This window comes from Oncorhynchus mykiss, chromosome 30 (assembly GCF_013265735.2).
Source record: "Oncorhynchus mykiss isolate Arlee chromosome 30, USDA_OmykA_1.1, whole genome shotgun sequence".
NCBI classification, from domain to species: Eukaryota; Metazoa; Chordata; class Actinopteri; order Salmoniformes; family Salmonidae; genus Oncorhynchus; species Oncorhynchus mykiss.
Window position 1 is genome coordinate 9,878,702 of NC_050570.1, and position 19,009 is coordinate 9,897,710.

The 19,009-nt window shown below is 46.6% G+C and overlaps 1 protein-coding gene across 8 annotated transcripts in view; it reads right to left on the reverse strand.

The window, feature by feature from the left end:
* LOC110521287 (pleckstrin homology domain-containing family A member 7) overlaps positions 1-19,009 on the reverse strand; it is a 169,754-nt gene that overhangs the window by 34,978 nt on the left and 115,767 nt on the right. For 7 of the 8 annotated variants that reach the window (XM_036969414.1, XM_021598743.2, XM_021598745.2 and 4 more), the window contains 5 exons: positions 14,003-14,184; positions 5,507-6,064; positions 4,516-5,092; positions 4,304-4,387; positions 1,597-1,650 (listed from right to left, as the gene is read on the reverse strand). In XM_036969414.1, the coding sequence (XP_036825309.1) occupies positions 1,597-1,650; positions 4,304-4,387; positions 4,516-5,092; positions 5,507-6,064; positions 14,003-14,184 (1,455 nt within the window). The remainder of the gene's footprint in view (positions 1-1,596; positions 1,651-4,303; positions 4,388-4,515; positions 5,093-5,506; positions 6,065-14,002; positions 14,185-19,009) is intronic. The other variant, XM_021598747.2, reaches the window with a different exon arrangement.

The following is a 19,009-nucleotide window of genomic DNA, read 5'->3' on the forward strand; positions in this document are numbered from 1 at the left end:
AAATAATTGATACAATATTTAAGATCCACTCCGGGATGACGTTTCCCCTAGGTAAAGGTCTAGGATCAGCATCCCCTACCCCAATCCTAAAATTTGCCATTTAATGGGGAAAATGCTAAACTGACCCAAGATTAGCGTCTCGGGGCAACTTCCTCCTACACCGTGAGAAAGCAAGGTGAGTGTGATACAGAACTTTGGCCAGGTGTTAGGCCTACAGGTAAGGGGGAACGCACAGAAGAGGAGAAAGAGAGGGAAGAGGAAGAGAAAAAAAGAGGGAAGAGGAGGAGAAAGAGGGAAAAGGAGGAGAAGAAGAGGAGAGGGAGAAGGTTGAGAAAAAGAAGGAAAAGGTTGAGAAAGAGATGGAAAAGGAGGAGAAGAGGAGAGGGAGAAGGTTGAGAAAAAGAAGGAAAAGGTTGAGAAAGAGATGGAAAAGGGGGAGAAAGAGATGGAAAAGGGGGAGAAAGAGATGGAAAAGGAGGAGAAAGGAGGAGAGAGGGAAGAGGAGGAGAAAGAGGTGGAAAAGGAGGAGAAAGAGATGGAAAAGGAGGAGAAAGATGGAAAAGGAGGAGAAAGAAGAGAAGAGAGAAGGAAGAGGAGGAGAAAGAGATGGAAGAGGAGGAGAAAGAGATGGAAAAGGAGGAGAAAGGAGGAGAGAGGGAAGAGGAGGAGAAAGAGATGGAAGAGGAGGAGAAAGAGATGGAAAAGGAGGAGAAAGGAGGAGAGAGGGAAGAGGAGGAGAAAGAGGTGGAAAAGGAGGAGAAAGAGATGGAAAAGGAGGTGAAAGAGATGGAAAAGGGGGAGAAAGAGATGGAAAAGGAGGAGAAAGAGGGAAGAGGAGGAGAAAGAGATGGAAAAGGAGAAGGAAGAGGAGGAGAAAGAGATGGAAGAGGAGGAGAAAGAGATGGAAAAGGAAGAGAAAGATGGAAAAGGAGGTGAAAGAGGAAGAAAAGGGGGAGAAAGAGATGGAAGAGGAGGAGAAAGAGATGGAAAAGGAAGAGAAAGACGGAAAAGGAGGTGAAAGATGGAAAAGGAGGAGAAAGAGGGAAGAGGAGGAGAAAGAGATGGAAAAGGAGAAGGAAGAGGAGGAGAAAGAGATGGAAGAGGAGGAGAAAGAGATGGAAGAGGAGGAGAAAGAGATGGAAAAGGAGGAGAAAGAGATGGAAAAGGAGGAGAAAGAGGAGAAGAGAGAAGGAAGAGGAGGAGAAAGAGATGGAAGAGGAGGAGAAAGAGATGGAAAAGGAGGAGAAAGATGGAAAAGGAGGAGAAAGAGGAGAAGAGAGAAGGAAGAGGAGGAGAAAGAGATGGAAGAGGAGGAGAAAGAGATGGAAAAGGAGGAGAAAGATGGAAAAGGAGGAGAAAGAGGAGAAGAGAGAAGGAGAAAGAGATGGAAGAGGAGGAGAAAGAGATGGAAAAGGAGGAGAAAGGAGGAGAGAGGGAAGAGGAGGAGAAAGAGATGGAAAAGTTTGAGAAAGATGGAAAAGGAGGAGAAAGAGATGGAAAATGAGGAGAAAGAGATGGAAAAGGAGGAGAAAGGGAAGAGGAGGAGTAAAAAAGGGAACAACAGGAGGAGAGCGACTCTCCATCACCAGTTCCCACCTTCAAGTCTAGATACTCCAGGTCCTTCTTCAGTTGCATGTAAGTATCGTCAACCTTCAGGGTGGAGTGGAGAGAAAGAAGTGTCAAGCAAAGCTTTATGGCATTCCAGTATGGAAGTGTACAGAATGATGACAGCTATACGCTTCCATAATAGAGATCTAACTGTATAGTCCATAATATTTGCTCTAATGAATCATTGATAATAATACATTGGATTTACACTGAGTGTACAAAACATTAGGAACACTTGCTCTTTCCATGACAGACTGACCAGGTGAATCGAGGTGAACACTATGATCCCTTATTGAAGTCACTTGTTAAATCCACTTCAATCAGTGTAGATGAAGACATGGATAATGTGTGTGTGCCATTCAGTGGGTGAGTGGGCAAGACAAAATATTTAAGCGCCTTTGAACAGTGTATGGTAGTAGGTGTCTAAAGAACTGGAACACTGCTGGGTTTTTCCACGCTCAACAGTTTCCCGTATGTAACAAGAATGGTCCACCCAAAGTGACACAACTGTAGGAAGCATTGGAGTCAACATGGACCAGCATCCCTGTGGAATGCTTGAGACACCTTGTCGAGTCCATGCCCCAATGAATTGAGTCTGTTCTGGGGGCAAAAGGGGAAGATGTTCCTAATGTTTTGTACAGTGTATATAGCGCTACTCAATAACATCAAATCTACCATAATGGGTTATAGAATGCATAAAATGATTTGTACGTTTTTCTATAATCATTCATAGTGGGTTATAGAATGCATAATAATGATTTGTACGTTCTTCTATAATCATTCATAGTGGATTATGAATTACGGGTGAGATGATCGTAAGCCTATTTTCAAGAATAGGCTATTGGATAATCGTCAACTGTGAGGCGTGTTATAAGTAAAACATTCAATTGCGAAAAAGTCAAACAAAACCCTAATGTCATCCAACGCGCGCGCACACACACACACACACACACACTCACACTTCATCCATTAGCTTCTCTATGTTATGCCACCTGAGACGCAAGACGTGCAAATAAGAAATGGAAGCTACAAGCAGCAGCTCCAACATCACAAGCCCAAATACGTCTCCTAGCAACATCTCAGCCACACACTTCTAAAACACAAAAACATTTGCGAGAGACATCAAAGCCCAGGCAGATAAAAAAATGTTTTAACTGCACCTAAAGCCAACCAGACCAGGATGACAGTATGGAAGCTAACTAGCACAACATGCTAACACACAGTACACAGCTACATGAGAGCCTAGCTGGGAGTACAAAAACCATATGTTGCCATGGCCTTATAGAAAGACACTATGGGTGGCAGCCAACCAGGTCACACAAATAGCCATGCGCCCAAGTTGAGCTCACATCAGTGGGGTAAAGAAGGCCAGGTGTACTGGGGGCCCCCACCTGGCTGCTGCTGCCGCGGCCCATGGGGCCTGGGGGCCCTAGTAAGGACCCCAGAGAAGAAGGGCCGGAGGAGAAGAGGGGGTTGTTGTTGGTGGGGCGGAGGTGGGGGCCAGAGGGGCTGTAGTTGAAGTGCTGCATCTGGGTTACCGTGTGGTGGCGCGCGGAGGCCATCTTTGCCTGATGCCTCCGGAGCTGAATGAGCAGGAGGGTGAGTTCCTCCGGCTGCGTGTGTAATAGCAGTGTGTCCCACGGGGGTCAGAGGGAGGGAGTGGCGGAGTTAATATCCCAATGCAGATAGACTGCCCAACGCAGATTGACTGCCCAACAGTTAGCCAAGATACTCAGAGCTGTATAGACTACAGTTAGGTTCAACTGCTCGGTCCTGTTAGCACCAAACGTTCCATGATAATTACATTTAGGGTTGGCACAATTTCAGAATAATAGTGTAATCGACAATTATCGACAGTAACCGTGAACCCCCCCCCAAAAAAAGTATAGCTTTCATACATTCAGTGTAGAAAGGGTGGGAATTCAACTTCCTTTTCAAGTAGATCTAGTTTACCCAATAGCAGTTTCAAATTTTTACATGAAGAGGGTAAAGCTGTGTTGCATTCATTAGGTATTTTGTATGCATTATAATAAATTATAAGCTCAAAATATTTGTTGGCAAAAATGACAATAACTGTGGTCATTTGCATGGCAATTAATTACTACCCCAAATTCCATAATCGCCACAGCCCTAATTACATTCCAACTTTGCAATCTTACTGGAGACCTCACAGAAGTCAAACAAATTGTAGTGGAGACATCTTACCAGTTTTGCAGGCAGTGTTATGTTAGCTAGAAAAGTGATATAGCTAACTAACTAGCTAAGTTGTTTCACCCCACAGTTAGCCAAGTTTGCTAGCTAAAGTTATTAACAGTAAGTTAGCCACCGCTCCTACACTCTTCTGCTAGCTACAGTAACAATTTTGTGTCACTAACACGTCTTAAAAAAATAATAAAGTGTCTCCGGCTGTGTTTAAATTTGACCAATAAGGACGCAGTCCACTTTCCAAGTGTATTGCCTTGGAACTATTGATGCCGACACGGAGGCCATTCAAATATCTCTATCTACATCTGAAAACTGTTTGAACCAGAATGTTGCTGGTTCACGTCCCATAGCTGTCCTAGTAAAGAAGTACTGTAAGTAAGTTAACCCGATGGCAAGGTGTCCACGTTATTCAAGAAACACTCGATCCCCGACTTCATGTTATTATCTAACACAACATGTTTGGGTTGTGACTGGGTGTGTGAGGCCGTACCGTCTTCCCGTGAAGGCTGGGCGCGCTGACCGTGTGTGTGATGTAGCAGGAGGGAGGGATGGACCGTCTGTCGATGGTGGCAGCCTGGTGAACACACACACACACACACACACACACACACACTGCAGTTAAACAGTCCATTAAGCTGCCGTTATTACACCTGCATAATACTGTCAGAAAAATGACAAACCTGTCATTATACAAATTCTTACGTTGAGCAGCTGAGACTTGGCTCTCCGGGGGGACCCAGCCACAGGCACATCCAGCGCGGGCCTCTCTCCCAGGGGCATTACTACCACCCGGTCAGCAGGCGTATGGGGCCTCCGCGGGGGGGACAGGGCCCTGGAGCCCCGTGGGGGTCCCAGTGGGGGGATGTCAGAGGGATCAGGGGGTACCGACACACAGCGGGGCACCTCGGAGCTGGGCCGTGGGGCTGGGACCGTGGAGGGGGGCCGGTGCCCGAAGGGGTAGTCCGGGGAAGGTGTGTAGAGGGGGGCGGTGGGGCTGCCGTGGCGGAACTGGTGGCGCTGCTGCCACTCATACAGCTGCCATACGGTGCCAGGCCCACCGATGCCACCCCCGTCCCTGGCACCGGTACCCTGGGAGTTCGGGGGTCCGAGGCGGAAGTGGCTAAGGCGGTCCTGGGCGTATTTGTACTCCCCGTGGCGTGCAGCCGTCGGGGGACTGTGGCGTGGGGTCTTTGGTAGTGTCTGGTAGGCTTCCAGGCCGATGAACGTGGGCTGGGTCGGAGGGGTGTGGCGGGGCAGGGTGCTCCCTCTAGAGGGGGTACTAAAGGATGGAGAACAGGTCAGAGGTCAGACGGGCAAGATGGTGAACTTTGTGTCATCGTGTTGCTGATCTACATTTTTCTGGCTTAGCAGAGTCTGAGTACAGTAGTGAAACTAAGTGTTATGAAGCTTTGACTGACACGTTTGCATTATTCCCAGAGCACCACTAGAGGGAGATGTTGGCCCTGGCTGTATACACCCCATAACCTTTATGTCCATGACGCACATAAATCAACCAAACCTAAACACCCAACATTATCTAGTAAAATGATTTTGCGTGCGTGCGTGCGTGTGCCTGCATGTGTGTATGAAAGTATTTGCTTGAATGCACCACAACATTTGTGAGTGTGCTGTGTAGGGTAGGCCAATGATAAACACTCATGAGTGGTGGTGTGACGTGAACCGTGACCTTTACCCTTTGTGCTCGACCCTCTGCACCTTGACCCAGTGTTCCACCTGCTCCAGGGCACTCCGCCTCTGCACCTGCCTGTGAGTATCCATCACCTGGGGGGGCAGGGTGGCCCTCTGGTACGTCCCCGTCCCCATCCCGTTGGGCTCCAGGGTGGGTGTCCCGTTCCTCAGACAGGCCCCGGGGGGTAGGGTTGAGGCGGTGTACGAAGGGGCGCGCATTTGCGCCCTGGAGGAGGGCGCAGATGTAGTTGAGGAGGCTGAGTATGGTGGAAGGGGAGAGAGACTGCTAGGAGGGATGGCGTCCATTTCGATTTCCATGTTCCCACCACCAAGGACAATTTCTGAAGCAATGGGATTGGGAGTGTCGTTCCAGAAGCTACAGTGCTGCTCGGTTTCTCGGTGGATGTCAGCCGGTTGGAGGACCACCCCATCGCTATGGAGGTGGAGGTCGACTGGGGGATGGGGGGCGTTCTCAGTGTAGTTGTTGACGTGGTTGGTTTGTGGTACTGCCTGGCGCTCTGACACGCTGGGCATTTCCGATACCTCCGATGTTTCCGAAGGTCTAGGAAGAGAACGAGAGAGCGAAGTTTTAGTTTGGCTCTCGACTCATAGCAACAACACAATTATTGCCATTGTATCAGGACAGTGTAACTAGGGTTTGCACAACTCCAGTAACTTTCCCAAAACTCCTGGTTTGGAGGATAACTGTACAACCCTAGTAAGAACATTGATTCTATCTCCACATGTTTCATATGTTTCAACCTCTCTTTCGTGTCGTCTGAGATTCCCAAAGATTGGAAAGCAGCTGCGGTCATCCCCCTCTTCAAAGGGGGGGACACTCTTGACCCAAACTGCTACAGACCTATATCTATCCTACCATGCCTTTCTAAGGTCTTCGAAAGCCAAGTCAACAAACAGATTACCGACCATTTTGAATCTCACCATACCTTCTCTGCTATGCAATCTGGTTTCAGAGCTGGTCATGGGTGCACCTCAGCCACGCTCAAGGTCCTAAACGATATCTTAACCGCCATCGATAAGAAACATTACTGTGCAGCCGTATTCATTGATCTGGCCAAGGCTTTCGACTCTGTCAATCACCACATCCTCATCGGCAGACTCAACAGCCTTGGTTTCTCAAATGATTGCCTCGCCTGGTTCACCAACTACTTCTCTGATAGAGTTCAGTGTGTCAAATCTGAGGGTCTGTTGTCCGGACCTCTGGCAGTCTCTATGGGGGTGCCACAGGGTTCAATTCTTGGACCGACTCTCTTCTCTGTATACATCAATGAGGTCGCTCTTGCTGCTGGTGAGTCTCTGATCCACCTCTACGCAGACGACACCATTCTGTATACTTCCGGCCCTTCTTTGGACACTGTGTTAACAACCCTCCAGGCAAGCTTCAATGCCATACAACTCTCCTTCCGTGGCCTCCAACTGCTCTTAAATACAAGTAAAACTAAATGCATGCTCTTCAACCGATCACTACCTGCACCTACCCGCCTGTCCAACATCACTACTCTGGACGGCTCTGACTTAGAATACGTGGACAACTACAAATACTTAGGTGTCTGGTTAGACTGTAAACTCTCCTTCCAGACCCATATCAAACATCTCCAATCCAAAGTTACATCTAGAATTGGCTTCCTATTTCGCAACAAAGCATCCTTCACTCATGCTGCCAAACATACCCTTGTAAAACTGACCATCCTACCAATCCTCGACTTTGGCGATGTAATTTACAAAATAGCCTCCAATACCCTACTCAACAAACTGGATGCAGTCTATCACAGTGCAATCCGTTTTGTCACCAAAGCCCCATACACTACCCACCATTGCGACCTGTACGCTCTCGTTGGCTGGCCCTCGCTTCATACTCGTCGCCAAACCCACTGGCTCCATGTCATCTACAAGACCCTGCTAGGTAAAGTCCCCCCTTATCTCAGCTCGCTGGTCACCATAGCATCTCCCACCTGTAGCACACGCTCCAGCAGGTATATCTCTCTAGTCACCCCCAAAACCAATTCTTTCTTTGGCCGCCTCTCTTTCCAGTTCTCTGCTGCCAATGACTGGAACGAACTACAAAAATCTCTGAAACTGGAAACACTTATCTCCCTCACTAGCTTTAAGCACCAACTGTCAGAGCAGCTCACAGATTACTGCACCTGTACTTAGCCCACATATAATTTAGCCCTATCAACTACCTCTTTCCCAACTGTATTTAATTTATTTATTTATTTTGCTCCTTTGCACCCCATTATTTTTATTTCTACTTTGCACATTCTTCCATTGCAAAACTACCATTCCAGTGTTTTACTTGCTATATTGTATTTACCTTGCCACCAAGGCCTTTTTTTTGCCTTTACCTCCCTTCTCACCTCATTTGCTCACATTGTATATAGACTTGTTTATACTTTATTATTGACTGTATGTTTGTTTTACTCCATGTGTAACTCTGTGTTGTTGTATCTGTCGAACTGCTTTGCTTTATCTTGGCCAGGTCGCAATTGTAAATGAGAACTTGTTCTCAACTTGCCTACCTGGTTAAATAAAGGTAAAATAAAAATAAATAAATAAATAAATACCTCTCACAGGAGTTCTGTTTAGAGCCCAACTGATATATCGGTTCACCAATATTGGCCTCAATAAATAACATGAAAAAAGGCAATCTCATGCTGATCTGAATACTTGCTGTCATTATAGTCACAATGTATGAAATCAACAATTGAAGCATAGTTATTGGACAATTGCTCTTTTGGATGGCAAATCATGATTACACTTTTTCATTTCCCTGCTGTAAAACAGTATATCGGCAGATATATCAGTATTGGTAAGTTTTGTCTCCCAAAAAACGAAATTGGTATCGGACCCAAAAAAAACTATACGGTCAGGCTCAAGTTATGTTAGATCTAACTTTCAGTAGTTCACTAGAGAGTCATTATTTGATCACTTCATATCTCCAATGACAACCAAGTGCAGTGTTAACATTAGCGTAGCATTTCAAATCAAATCACATTTATTTATATAGCCCTTCGTACATCAGCTGATATCTCAAAGTGCTGTACAGAAACCCAGCCTAAAACCCCAAACAGCAAGCAATGCAGGTGTAGAAGCACGGTGGCTAGGAAAAACTCCCTAGAAAGGCCAAAACCTAGGAAGAAACCTAGAGAGGAACCAGGCTATGTGGGGTGGCCAGTCCTCTTCTGGCTGTGCCGGGTGGAGATTATAACAGAACATGGCCAAGATGTTCAAATGTTCATAGGATGGCATTTAGCCCTGATTGACACTAACATGAATGAAGGGCCCATCAAAGTAGGATACAGGGCCCTAGCCTCCCGGCTACAGGGAAAACCAGGCAAATCCCCCCATCTAGAGGAGAAAAAAAACGGGGCTACTTAGCATTAGCATATTAGTGTGGCCTAGCCTGGGTCTCTCACGCTCGCTAAACTGACAGCCACTTGTGCTAAGGCAAACAGCTCAGCGTGGCTAAAGGACTGGCGGGGAATGAGCAGTCATATTTGCGCTGATAGACACAATAATTTCCCTCCACTGACACATGAATAATAGATATGAGCCTCTCATTAATCAAATACAGCGTTCCAGGATGGCTCATCAAATACAGTGCTCCAGGATGGCTCATCAAATACAGAGCTCCAGGATGGCTCATCAAATACAGTGCTCCAGGATGGCTCATCAAATTCAGTGCTCCAGGATGGCTCATCAAATTCAGTGCTCCAGGATGGCTCATCAAATACATCGCTAGACTAGACTAGACAGAGATACCCTACCCTAGACAGAGATACTGTACCCTACCCTAGACATAGATACTCTAGCCTAGACTAGACAGTGATACCTAGCCTAGACTAGACAGAGATACTCTAGCCTAGACAGAGATACCCTACCCTAGACTAGACAGAGATACCTAGACTAGACAGAAATAGAGTGCCTTGCGAAAGTATTCGGCCCCCTTGAACTTTGCGACCTTTTGCCACATTTCAGGCTTCAAACATAAAGATATAAAACTGTATTTTTTTGTGAAGAATCAACAACAAGTGGGAAACAATCATGAAGTGGAACGACATTTATTGGATATTTCAAACTTTTTTAACAAATCAAAAACTGAAAAATTGGGCGTGCAAAATTATTCAGCCCCCTTAAATTAATACTTTGTAGCGCCACCTTTTGCTGCGATTACAGCTGTAAGTCGCTTGGGGTATGTCTCTATCAGTTTTGCACATCGAGAGACTGACATTTTTTCCCATTCCTGCTTGTAAAACAGCTCGAGCTCAGTGAGGTTGGATGGAGAGCATTTGTGAACAGCAGTTTTCAGTTCTTTCCACAGATTCTCGATTGGATTCAGGTCTGGACTTTGACTTGGCCATTCTAACACCTGGATATGTTTATTTTTGAACCATTCCATTGTAGATTTTGCTTTATGTTTTGGATCATTGTCTTTTTGGAAGACAAATATCCGTCCCAGTCTCAGGTCTTTTGCAGACTCCATCAGGTTTTCTTCCAGAATGGTCCTGTATTTGGCTCCATCCATCTTCCCATCAATTTTAACCATCTTCCCTGTCCCTGCTGAAGAAAAGCAGGCCCAAACCATGATGCTGCCACCACCATGTTTGACAGTGGGGATGGTGTGTTCAGTGTGATGGGCTGTGTTGCTTTTACGCCAAACATAACGTTTTGCATTGTTGCCAAAAAGTTCAATTTTGGTTTCATCTGATCAGAGCACCTTCTTCCACATGTTTGGTTTGTCTCCCAGGTGGCTTGTGGCAAACTTTAAACAACACTTTTTATGGATATCTTTAAGAAATGGCTTTCTTCTTGCCACTCTTCCATAAAGGCCAGATTTGTGCAATATACGACTGATTGTTGTCCTATGGACAGAGTCTCCCACCTCAGCTGTAGATCTCTGCAGTTCATCCAGAGTGATCATGGGCCTCTTGGCTGCATCTCTGATCAGTCTTCTCCTTGTATGAGCTGAAAGTTTAGAGGGACGGCCAGGTCTTGGTAGATTTGCAGTGGTCTGATACTCCTTCCATTTCAATATTATCGCTTGCACAGTGCTCCTTGGGATGTTTAAAGCTTGGGAAATCTTTTTGTATCCAAATCCGGCTTTAAACTTCTTCACAACAGTATCTCGGACCTGCCTGGTGTGTTCCTTGTTCTTCATGATGCTCTCTGCGCTTTTAACGGACCTCTGAGACTATCACAGTGCAGGTGCATTTATACTGAGACTTGATTACACACAGGTGGATTGTATTTATCATCATTAGTCATTTAGGTCAACATTGGATCATTCAGAGATCCTCACTGAACTTCTGGAGAGTTTGCTGCACTGAAAGTAAAGGGGCTGAATAATTTTGCACGCCCAATTTTTCAGTTTTTGATTTGTTAAAAAAGTTTGAAATGTCGTTCCACTTCATGATTGTGTCCCACTTGTTGTTGATTCTTCACAAAAAAATAGTTTTATATCTTTATGTTTGAAGCCTGAAATGTGGCAAAAGGTCGCAAAGTTCAAGGGGGCCGAATACTTTCGCAAGGTACTGTACCTAGACTAGACAGAGATACCATAGCCTAGACTAGACAGAGATACCCTAGCCTAGACAGAGATACCTAGCCTAGACTAGACAGAGAAACTCTAGCCTAGACTAGACAGAGATACCTAGACTAGACAGAGATACTCTAGCCTAGACTAGACAGAGATACTCTAGCCTAGACTAGACAGAGATACCTAGACTAGACAGAGATACCTAGACTAGACAGAGATACCTAGACTAGACAGAGATACCTAGACTAGACAGAGATACCTAGACTAGACAGAGATACTCTAGCCTAGACTAGACAGAGATACTCTAGCCTAGACTAGACAGAGATACTCTAGCCTAGACTAGACAGAGATACTCTAGCCTAGACTAGACAGAGGTACCCTAGCCTAGACAGAGATACCCTAGCCTAGACAGAGATACTCTAGCCTAGACTAGACAGAGAAACTCTAGCCTAGAGTAGACAGAGATACTCTAGCCTAGACTAGACAGAGATACTCTAGCCTAGACTAGACAGAGATACTCTAGCCTAGACTAGACAGAGATACTCTAGCCTAGCCTAGACAGAGATACTCTAGCCTAGCCTAGACAGAGATACTCTAGCCTAGACTAGACAGAGATACTCTAGCCTAGACTAGACAGAAATACTCTAGCCTAGACTAGACAGAGATACTCTAGCCTAGACTAGAGAGAGATACTCTAGCCTAGACTAGAGAGAGATACTCTAGCCTAGACTAGACAGAGATACTCTAGCCTAGACTAGACAGAGATACTCTAGCCTAGACTAGACAGAGATACTCTAGCCTAGACTAGACAGTGATACTCTAGCCTAGACTAGACAGTGATACCTAGACTAGACTAGACAGAGATACCTAGCCTAGACTAGACAGAGATACCTAGACTAGACTAGACAGAGACACCTAGACTAGACTAGACAGAGACACCTAGACTAGACAGAGATACCTAGACTAGACTAGACAGAGATACCTAGACTAGACAGAGACACCTAGACTAGACAGAGATACCGTACCCTAGACTAGACAGAGATACCTAGACTAGACAAGACATAAATACCTAGACTAGACAAGACAGAAATACCTAGACTAGACAAGACACAAATACCTAGACTAGACAAGACACAAATACCTAGACTAGACAGAAATACCTAGACTAGACAGAGATACCATAGCCTAGACAGAGATACTCTAGCCTAGACTAGACAGATATACTCTAGCCTAGACTAGACAGAGATACCTAGACTAGACTAGACAGAGACACTCTAGCCTAGACTAGACAGAGATACCTAGACTAGACAGAGACACCTAGACTAGACAGAGATACCGTACCCTAGACTAGACAGAGATACCTAGACTAGACAAGACAGAAATACCTAGACTAGACAAGACAGAAATACCTAGACTAGACAAGACACAAATACCTAGACTAGACAAGACACAAATACCTAGACTAGACAGAAATACCTAGACTAGACAGAGATACTCTAGCCTAGACTAGACAGAGATACCTAGACTAGACAGAGATACCTAGACTAGACAGAGATACCTAGACTAGACAGAGATACCTAGACTAGACAGAGATACCTAGACTAGACAGAGATACCTAGACTAGACAGGGATACCTAGACTAGACTAGAAAGAGATACCTAGACTAGACTAGAAAGAGATACCTAGACTAGACTAGAAAGAGATACCTAGACTAGAAAGAGATACCTAGACTAGACTAGAAAGAGATACCTATACTAGACAAGACAGAGATACCTAGACTAGACAAGACAGAGATACCTAGACTAGACAAGACAGAGATACCTAGACTAGACAGTGATACCTAGACTAGACTAGACAGAGATACCTAGACTAGACAAGACAGAGATACCTAGACTAGACAGAGATACCTAGACTAGACTAGAGATACCTAGGCTAGACGTGACACCGTAGCCTAGACGAGACAGAGATACCTAGACTAGACAGTGATACCTAGACTAGACAGAGATACCTACACTAGACGAGACAGAGATACCATAGACTAGACGAGACAAAGATACCATAGACTAGACGAGACAAAGATACCCTAGACTAGATGGAGATACCCTAGCCTAGCCTAGACAGAGATACCCTAGACTAGACAGAGATACCTAGACTAGACTAGATAGAGATACCCTAGACTAGAATTCTTTCCAATGTGTCAAGTATTTATATTTTTGTTTTCTCATTATTTGGTTGGGTCCAATTGCTGTCCTGGGGCTCTGTTTGTGGACCAGATTGCTTAGGGGACTCTTCTCAAGGTGCATCTCTTCGTGATGGCTTTGTTACGGAAAGTTTGGAAATGGCTTCTTTTTAGGCGGTTGTAGAATTTAACGTCTCTTTTCTGGATTTTGAAAATTAGCGGGTCTAGGCCTAATGCTCTGAATGCATTATATGGTGTTTTACGTTGTACACAGAGGATATTTCTGCAGAATTCAACATGCGGGGTCTCAATTTGCAGGCTGTCTGTCTGTCTGGCTCTCTCTCTCCAGCAGAGAGACAGAGCTGCAATCTCTTGGGCTCTGTGTGGGTGTTTGTTTGTGTACCAATGCAATTTGTGAGCATGGTGAATGCACTCTCTGCTGCAAAGGCATACACACGCATCGACACTCACAATCAATGAGACTGACAGACTGGCAAACAAATGTGTCTCTCTTTCCCCAGACAGACATATTCAGAGAGACACGGAGTTAAGAATTGCCACGCACGCACCAGTCTCTCACTCACTCACTCACTCATAAAAGTGCAAATTCCCAGGCAGCGTACCTCTTGGCTCCATGGTGAACTTTCCCCTAGGTACAGATCTAGAGATCAGCTTCCCTTCCCCAGATATTAACCTTAACCATTGGTGGGCATTATGCTAAACTGACCCAGGATCTAGGCCAGGGCCACTTTAACGACAACTACCTCTTGAGGCTGGCGGTGTGGTTCTGCATCAGCGCCGCCTGGTTCATGGCCTTCACCCAGCCGTTCATGTCTTCTTGTGTGTCGGCGCTGAAGAAGTAGGTCCGCATGCCGCTGTGCTCCGCCTGCGAGCCAATCACAGAGCTCCGGTTGTAAATATATGAGCGCATGCCTGTGTGGCTGGCCTGTGGGAGAGGAGAGAGGGAGGGTCAGAGTAAGGAAGAGTGATGGATGTGTGATCAGGCCAAATGGGTAGATAGCAGGGTTGGGGTCAGTTGAGTTTTGCCTACTATTTTTTCAATTCATGAACTGAATTGAGAACTGAATTGACCCCAACCCTGGTAGAGATGGATAAAAAAGTGTTGAACAATTAAAAGAGACAGGGACATTAACCAATGTCTGCCCATGGAGACACAAACACGTTCAAGTCAGCCAATAGAGAGAAAGAGAGACGTCAGCATCAGCCAATACAAACACAAACATATCCGTGTTGGCCAATATAGAAACTGAGATACTATAAGGACCAGCCAATAGACATAGAGACAAGAGGCCAGCCAATTGAGAATGGAGAAAGAGAGAGACATCCAGACTGACCAATGGACAAAGAGCAGCATGAGTGACATAACAAAATAATATCAAGGTCCAATCCAACCCACAACAGAGGACACTGTAAGCCAATCAACAAGAAGTAAGCCTAGAAAGAGCCATTGTGACATGGCCATACCAACATGCTGCTGAATTGTTTGTACTTCTGTTTATACATGCTGGTCTTTATGGCTTGTTCTGATTCTCCACACGTTTCCTAAAGTGTGCACTTGAAGACTTCCCATCATGGATTTAACAATGGTGGGGAAACCACATACAGTCAACGTTTCCACCAATCCAATGTGTTTAAAATCCATGACAGGGAGTATGCAAGTGCACACTTTAGGAGAAGGATGGCAAATCAGGACTCCAATCAGTCCACATCCCTATGGCTGAGTTCCAATTCTCTAAGCCTTCATCCAGAAGTGTGCACTTGTTCACTCCCCCTCATGTATTTACAAGCATTGGATTGGTGCAAGCATAGTTGGGAGGGAGTTTCTACCATATTCTACCAGTCTGTTCCTTTTAAATACATGAGGGGGGAGTAGACCAGTCTAGTGAGGGGAGAGTAGACCAGTCTAGTGAGGGGAGAGTAGACCAGTCTAGTGAGGGGAGAGTAGACCAGTCTAGTGAGGGGGGAGTAGACCAGTCTAGTGAGGGGGGAGTAGACCAGTCTAGTGAGGGGGGAGTAGACCAGTCTAGTGAGGGGGGAGTAGACCAGTCTAGTGAGGGGAGAGTAGACCAGTCTAGTGAGGGGAGAGTAGACCAGTCTAGTGAGGGGAGAGTAGACCAGTCTAGTGAGGGGAGAGTAGACCAGTCTAGTGAGGGGAGAGTAGACCAGTCTAGTGAGGGGAGAGTAGACCAGTCTAGTGAGGGGAGAGTAGACCAGTCTAGTGAGGGGGGAGTAGACCAGTCTAGTGAGGGGGGAGTAGACCAGTCTAGTGAGGGGGGAGTAGACTAGTCTAGTGAGGGGGGAGTAGACCAGTCTAGTGAGGGGGGAGTAGACCAGTCTAGTGAGGGGGGAGTAGACCAGTCTAGTGAGGGGGGAGTAGACCAGTCTAGTGAGGGGGGAGTAGACCAGTCTAGTGAGGGGGGAGTAGACCAGTCTAGTGAGGGGGGAGTAGACCAGTCTAGTGAGGGGGGAGTAGACCAGTCTAGTGAGGGGGGAGTAGACCAGTCTAGTGAGGGGGGAATAGACCAGTCTAGTGAGGGGAGAGTAGACCAGTCTAGTGAGGGGGGAGTAGACCAGTCTAGTGAGGGGGGAGTAGACCAGTCTAGTGAGGGGAGAGTAGACCAGCCTAGTGAGGGGAGAGTAGACCAGTCTAGTGAGGGGGGAGTAGACCAGTCTAGTGAGAGGGGAGTAGACCAGTCTAGTGAGGGGGGAGTAGACCAGTCTAGTGAGGGGGGAGTAGACCAGTCTAGTGAGGGGGGAGTAGACCAGTCTAGTGAGGGGGGAGTAGACCAGTCTAGTGAGGGGGGAGTAGACCAGTCTAGTGAGGGGGGAGTAGACCAGTCTAGTGAGGGGGGAGTAGACCAGTCTAGTGAGGGGGGAGTAGACCAGTCTAGTGAGGGGGGAGTAGACCAGTCTAGTGAGGGGAGAGTAGACCAGTCTAGTGAGGGGGGAGTAGACCAGTCTAGTGAGGGGGGAGTAGACCAGTCTAGTGAGGGGGGAGTAGACCAGTCTAGTGAGGGGGGAGTAGACCAGTCTAGTGAGGGGGGAGTAGACCAGTCTAGTGAGGGGGGAGTAGACCAGTCTAGTGAGGGGGGAGTAGACCAGTCTAGTGAGGGGGGAGTAGACCAGTCTAGTGAGGCGGGAGTAGACCAGTCTAGTGAGGGGGGAGTAGACCAGTCTAGTGAGGGGAGAGTAGACCAGTCTAGTGAGAGGGGAGTAGACCAGTCTAGTGAGGGGGGAGTAGACCAGTCTAGTGAGGGGGGAGTAGACCAGTCTAGTGAGGGGAGAGTAGACCAGTCTAGTGAGGGGAGAGTAGACCAGTCTAGTGAGGGGAGAGTAGACCAGTCTAGTGAGGGGGGAGTAGACCAGTCTAGTGAGGGGGGAGTAGACCAGTCTAGTGAGGGGGGAGTAGACCAGTCTAGTGAGGGGGGAGTAGACCAGTCTAGTGAGGGGAGAGTAGCCGAGTGCACACTTTGGAAGATAAAGCCCTTTGGGGGTCAACTCTGTCTTGTTGTCTATGGAGAAGCAAATCTTCTGAGCTGAGAGGGTTTTAGTTAGAAGATGGCCATCACTGCAAAAGGCAATTAGTGAGGCAATCACTCATGTACTCACCATTATGTAGCAAATACGAGCCAATCTATCTGGGGTGTATTCACAAGGATTCAATTGGAGGCTAATGGGCTGAAATGGGGAGGGACCAACCTACATTTGTCCAATAAGTAACACTTGTTTTTTAGTTAATCAGTTGCAAAACATTTTGCCTCGGATCCAACATTCGTCCTTTAGTCCAGGGCTCTTCAACTCTGACCCTATGAGGGCCGGAGCCTGTTGGGTTTCTGTTCTACCTGATAATTAACCCTATGAGTGCCGGAGCCTGCTGGGTTTCTGTTCTACCTGATAATTAACCCTATGAGTGCCGGAGCCTGTTGGGTTTCTGTTCTACCTGATAATTAACCCTATGAGTGCCGGAGCCTGTTGGGTTTCTGTTCTACCTGATAATTAACCCTATGAGTGCCGGAGCCTGTTGGGTTTCTGTTCTACCTGATAATTAACCCTGTGAGTGCCGGAGCCTGTTGGGTTTCTGTTCTACCTGATAATTAACCCTATGAGGGCCGGAGCCTGCTGGGTTTCTGTTCTACCTGATAATTAACCCTATGAGGGCCGGAGCCTGTTGGGTTTCTGTTCTACCTGATAATTAACCCTATGAGGGCCGGAGCCTGTTGGGTTTCTGTTCTACCTGATAATTAACCCTATGAGGGCCGGAGCCTGCAGGGTTTCTGTTCTACCTGATAATTAACCCTATGAGGGCCGGAGCCTGCTGGGTTTCTGTTCTACCTGATAATTAACCCTATGAGGGCCGGAGCCTGTTGGGTTTCTGTTCTACCTGATAATTAACCCTATGAGGGCCGGAGCCTGTTGGGTTTCTGTTCTACCTGATAATTAACCCTATGAGTGCCGGAGCCTGTTGGGTTTCTGTTCTACCTGATAATTAACCCTATGAGTGCCGGAGCCTGTTGAGTTTCTGTTCTACCTGATAATTAACCCTATGAGTGCCGGAGCCTGTTGAGTTTCTGTTCTACCTGATAATTAACCCTATGAGGGCCGGAGCCTGCTGGGTTTCTGTTCTACCTGATAATTAACCCTATGAGGGCCGGAGCCTGTTGGGTTTCTGTTCTACCTGATAATTAACCCTATGAGGGCCGGAGCCTGCTTGGTTTCTGTTCTACCTGATAATTCATTGAACACACCTGGTGTCCCAGGTCTAAGTCAGCCTCTGATTAGAGGGGAACAATGAAACTCTCTTGGAGGTCCAGAGTTGAGTTTGAGGGTCTATGCAAGGGCCGCGTTTTAAATGGCCCCCTATCCCCAATTACTGCTCTTCTTTTGATAAGGGCCCTGGTGTGATTTGGAACCAGACGGCAGCCCATGCAAATGCTTTGTAATGAACAGTAACTGAACACAAATTTCTTTCCCTCTTTGATTCATTCATTAAAAATGTATGCAGTTTAATTAACTTTGTGGAGAGGAAGTGGGAAGTGTCTCCGTAAAAGGAAGCAGAGGTGTAATGTAATTTGGGTGCCATTTCTTCATTTGAGTGTTAGTATCTTATTAATGTGTATTTTGCCTGACTCGATGATGGATAGAAACAGGGCTATTCGAGTTGAGGGTGTTGTTAGTGACACGACAATACTTACAACAGCATACACACATATATTCACACTCACACACACTCCTGCAGGTTGACAGTGTAATACTAAGGCTCTTAGCCCCAGGCAGTGGTTCTGGAAGGTCAGGCCAGAAGGCTGCCTCTCCCCCCTGGGGAGGTCTTAAATCTGCTCCCTGGCTTGGCCCGGCCTAGTCTGGGTTAAGCCTATAGTGTACACTTCCCCTCTCCTAACCATTTGTGGGGGAAATGCAAAACTGACCTGAGATTGGCGTCTAGAGGCAAAGTGCCCCTACTCCATACAGTATAGCAGCAGAAGAGATAACGTAGCTACTGGCCAGGCCACAGTGTAAACCAGCTGTCTAATCCCCTCACTCACCATCAGCATAATGCTAGCTTATGGTAGCCTCTTCAGTTCTCTGGACAAGCTTCTAGCTGTTAATTAACTAGTTCAATAGCTGGACAAGCTTCTAGCTGTTACTTAACTAGTTCAATAGCTGGACAAGCTTCTAGCTGTTACTTAACTAGTTCAATAGCTGCCCTGTTGTTCATAGGTGGATGTACAGCACATGCTCGCCTACACCCTCAC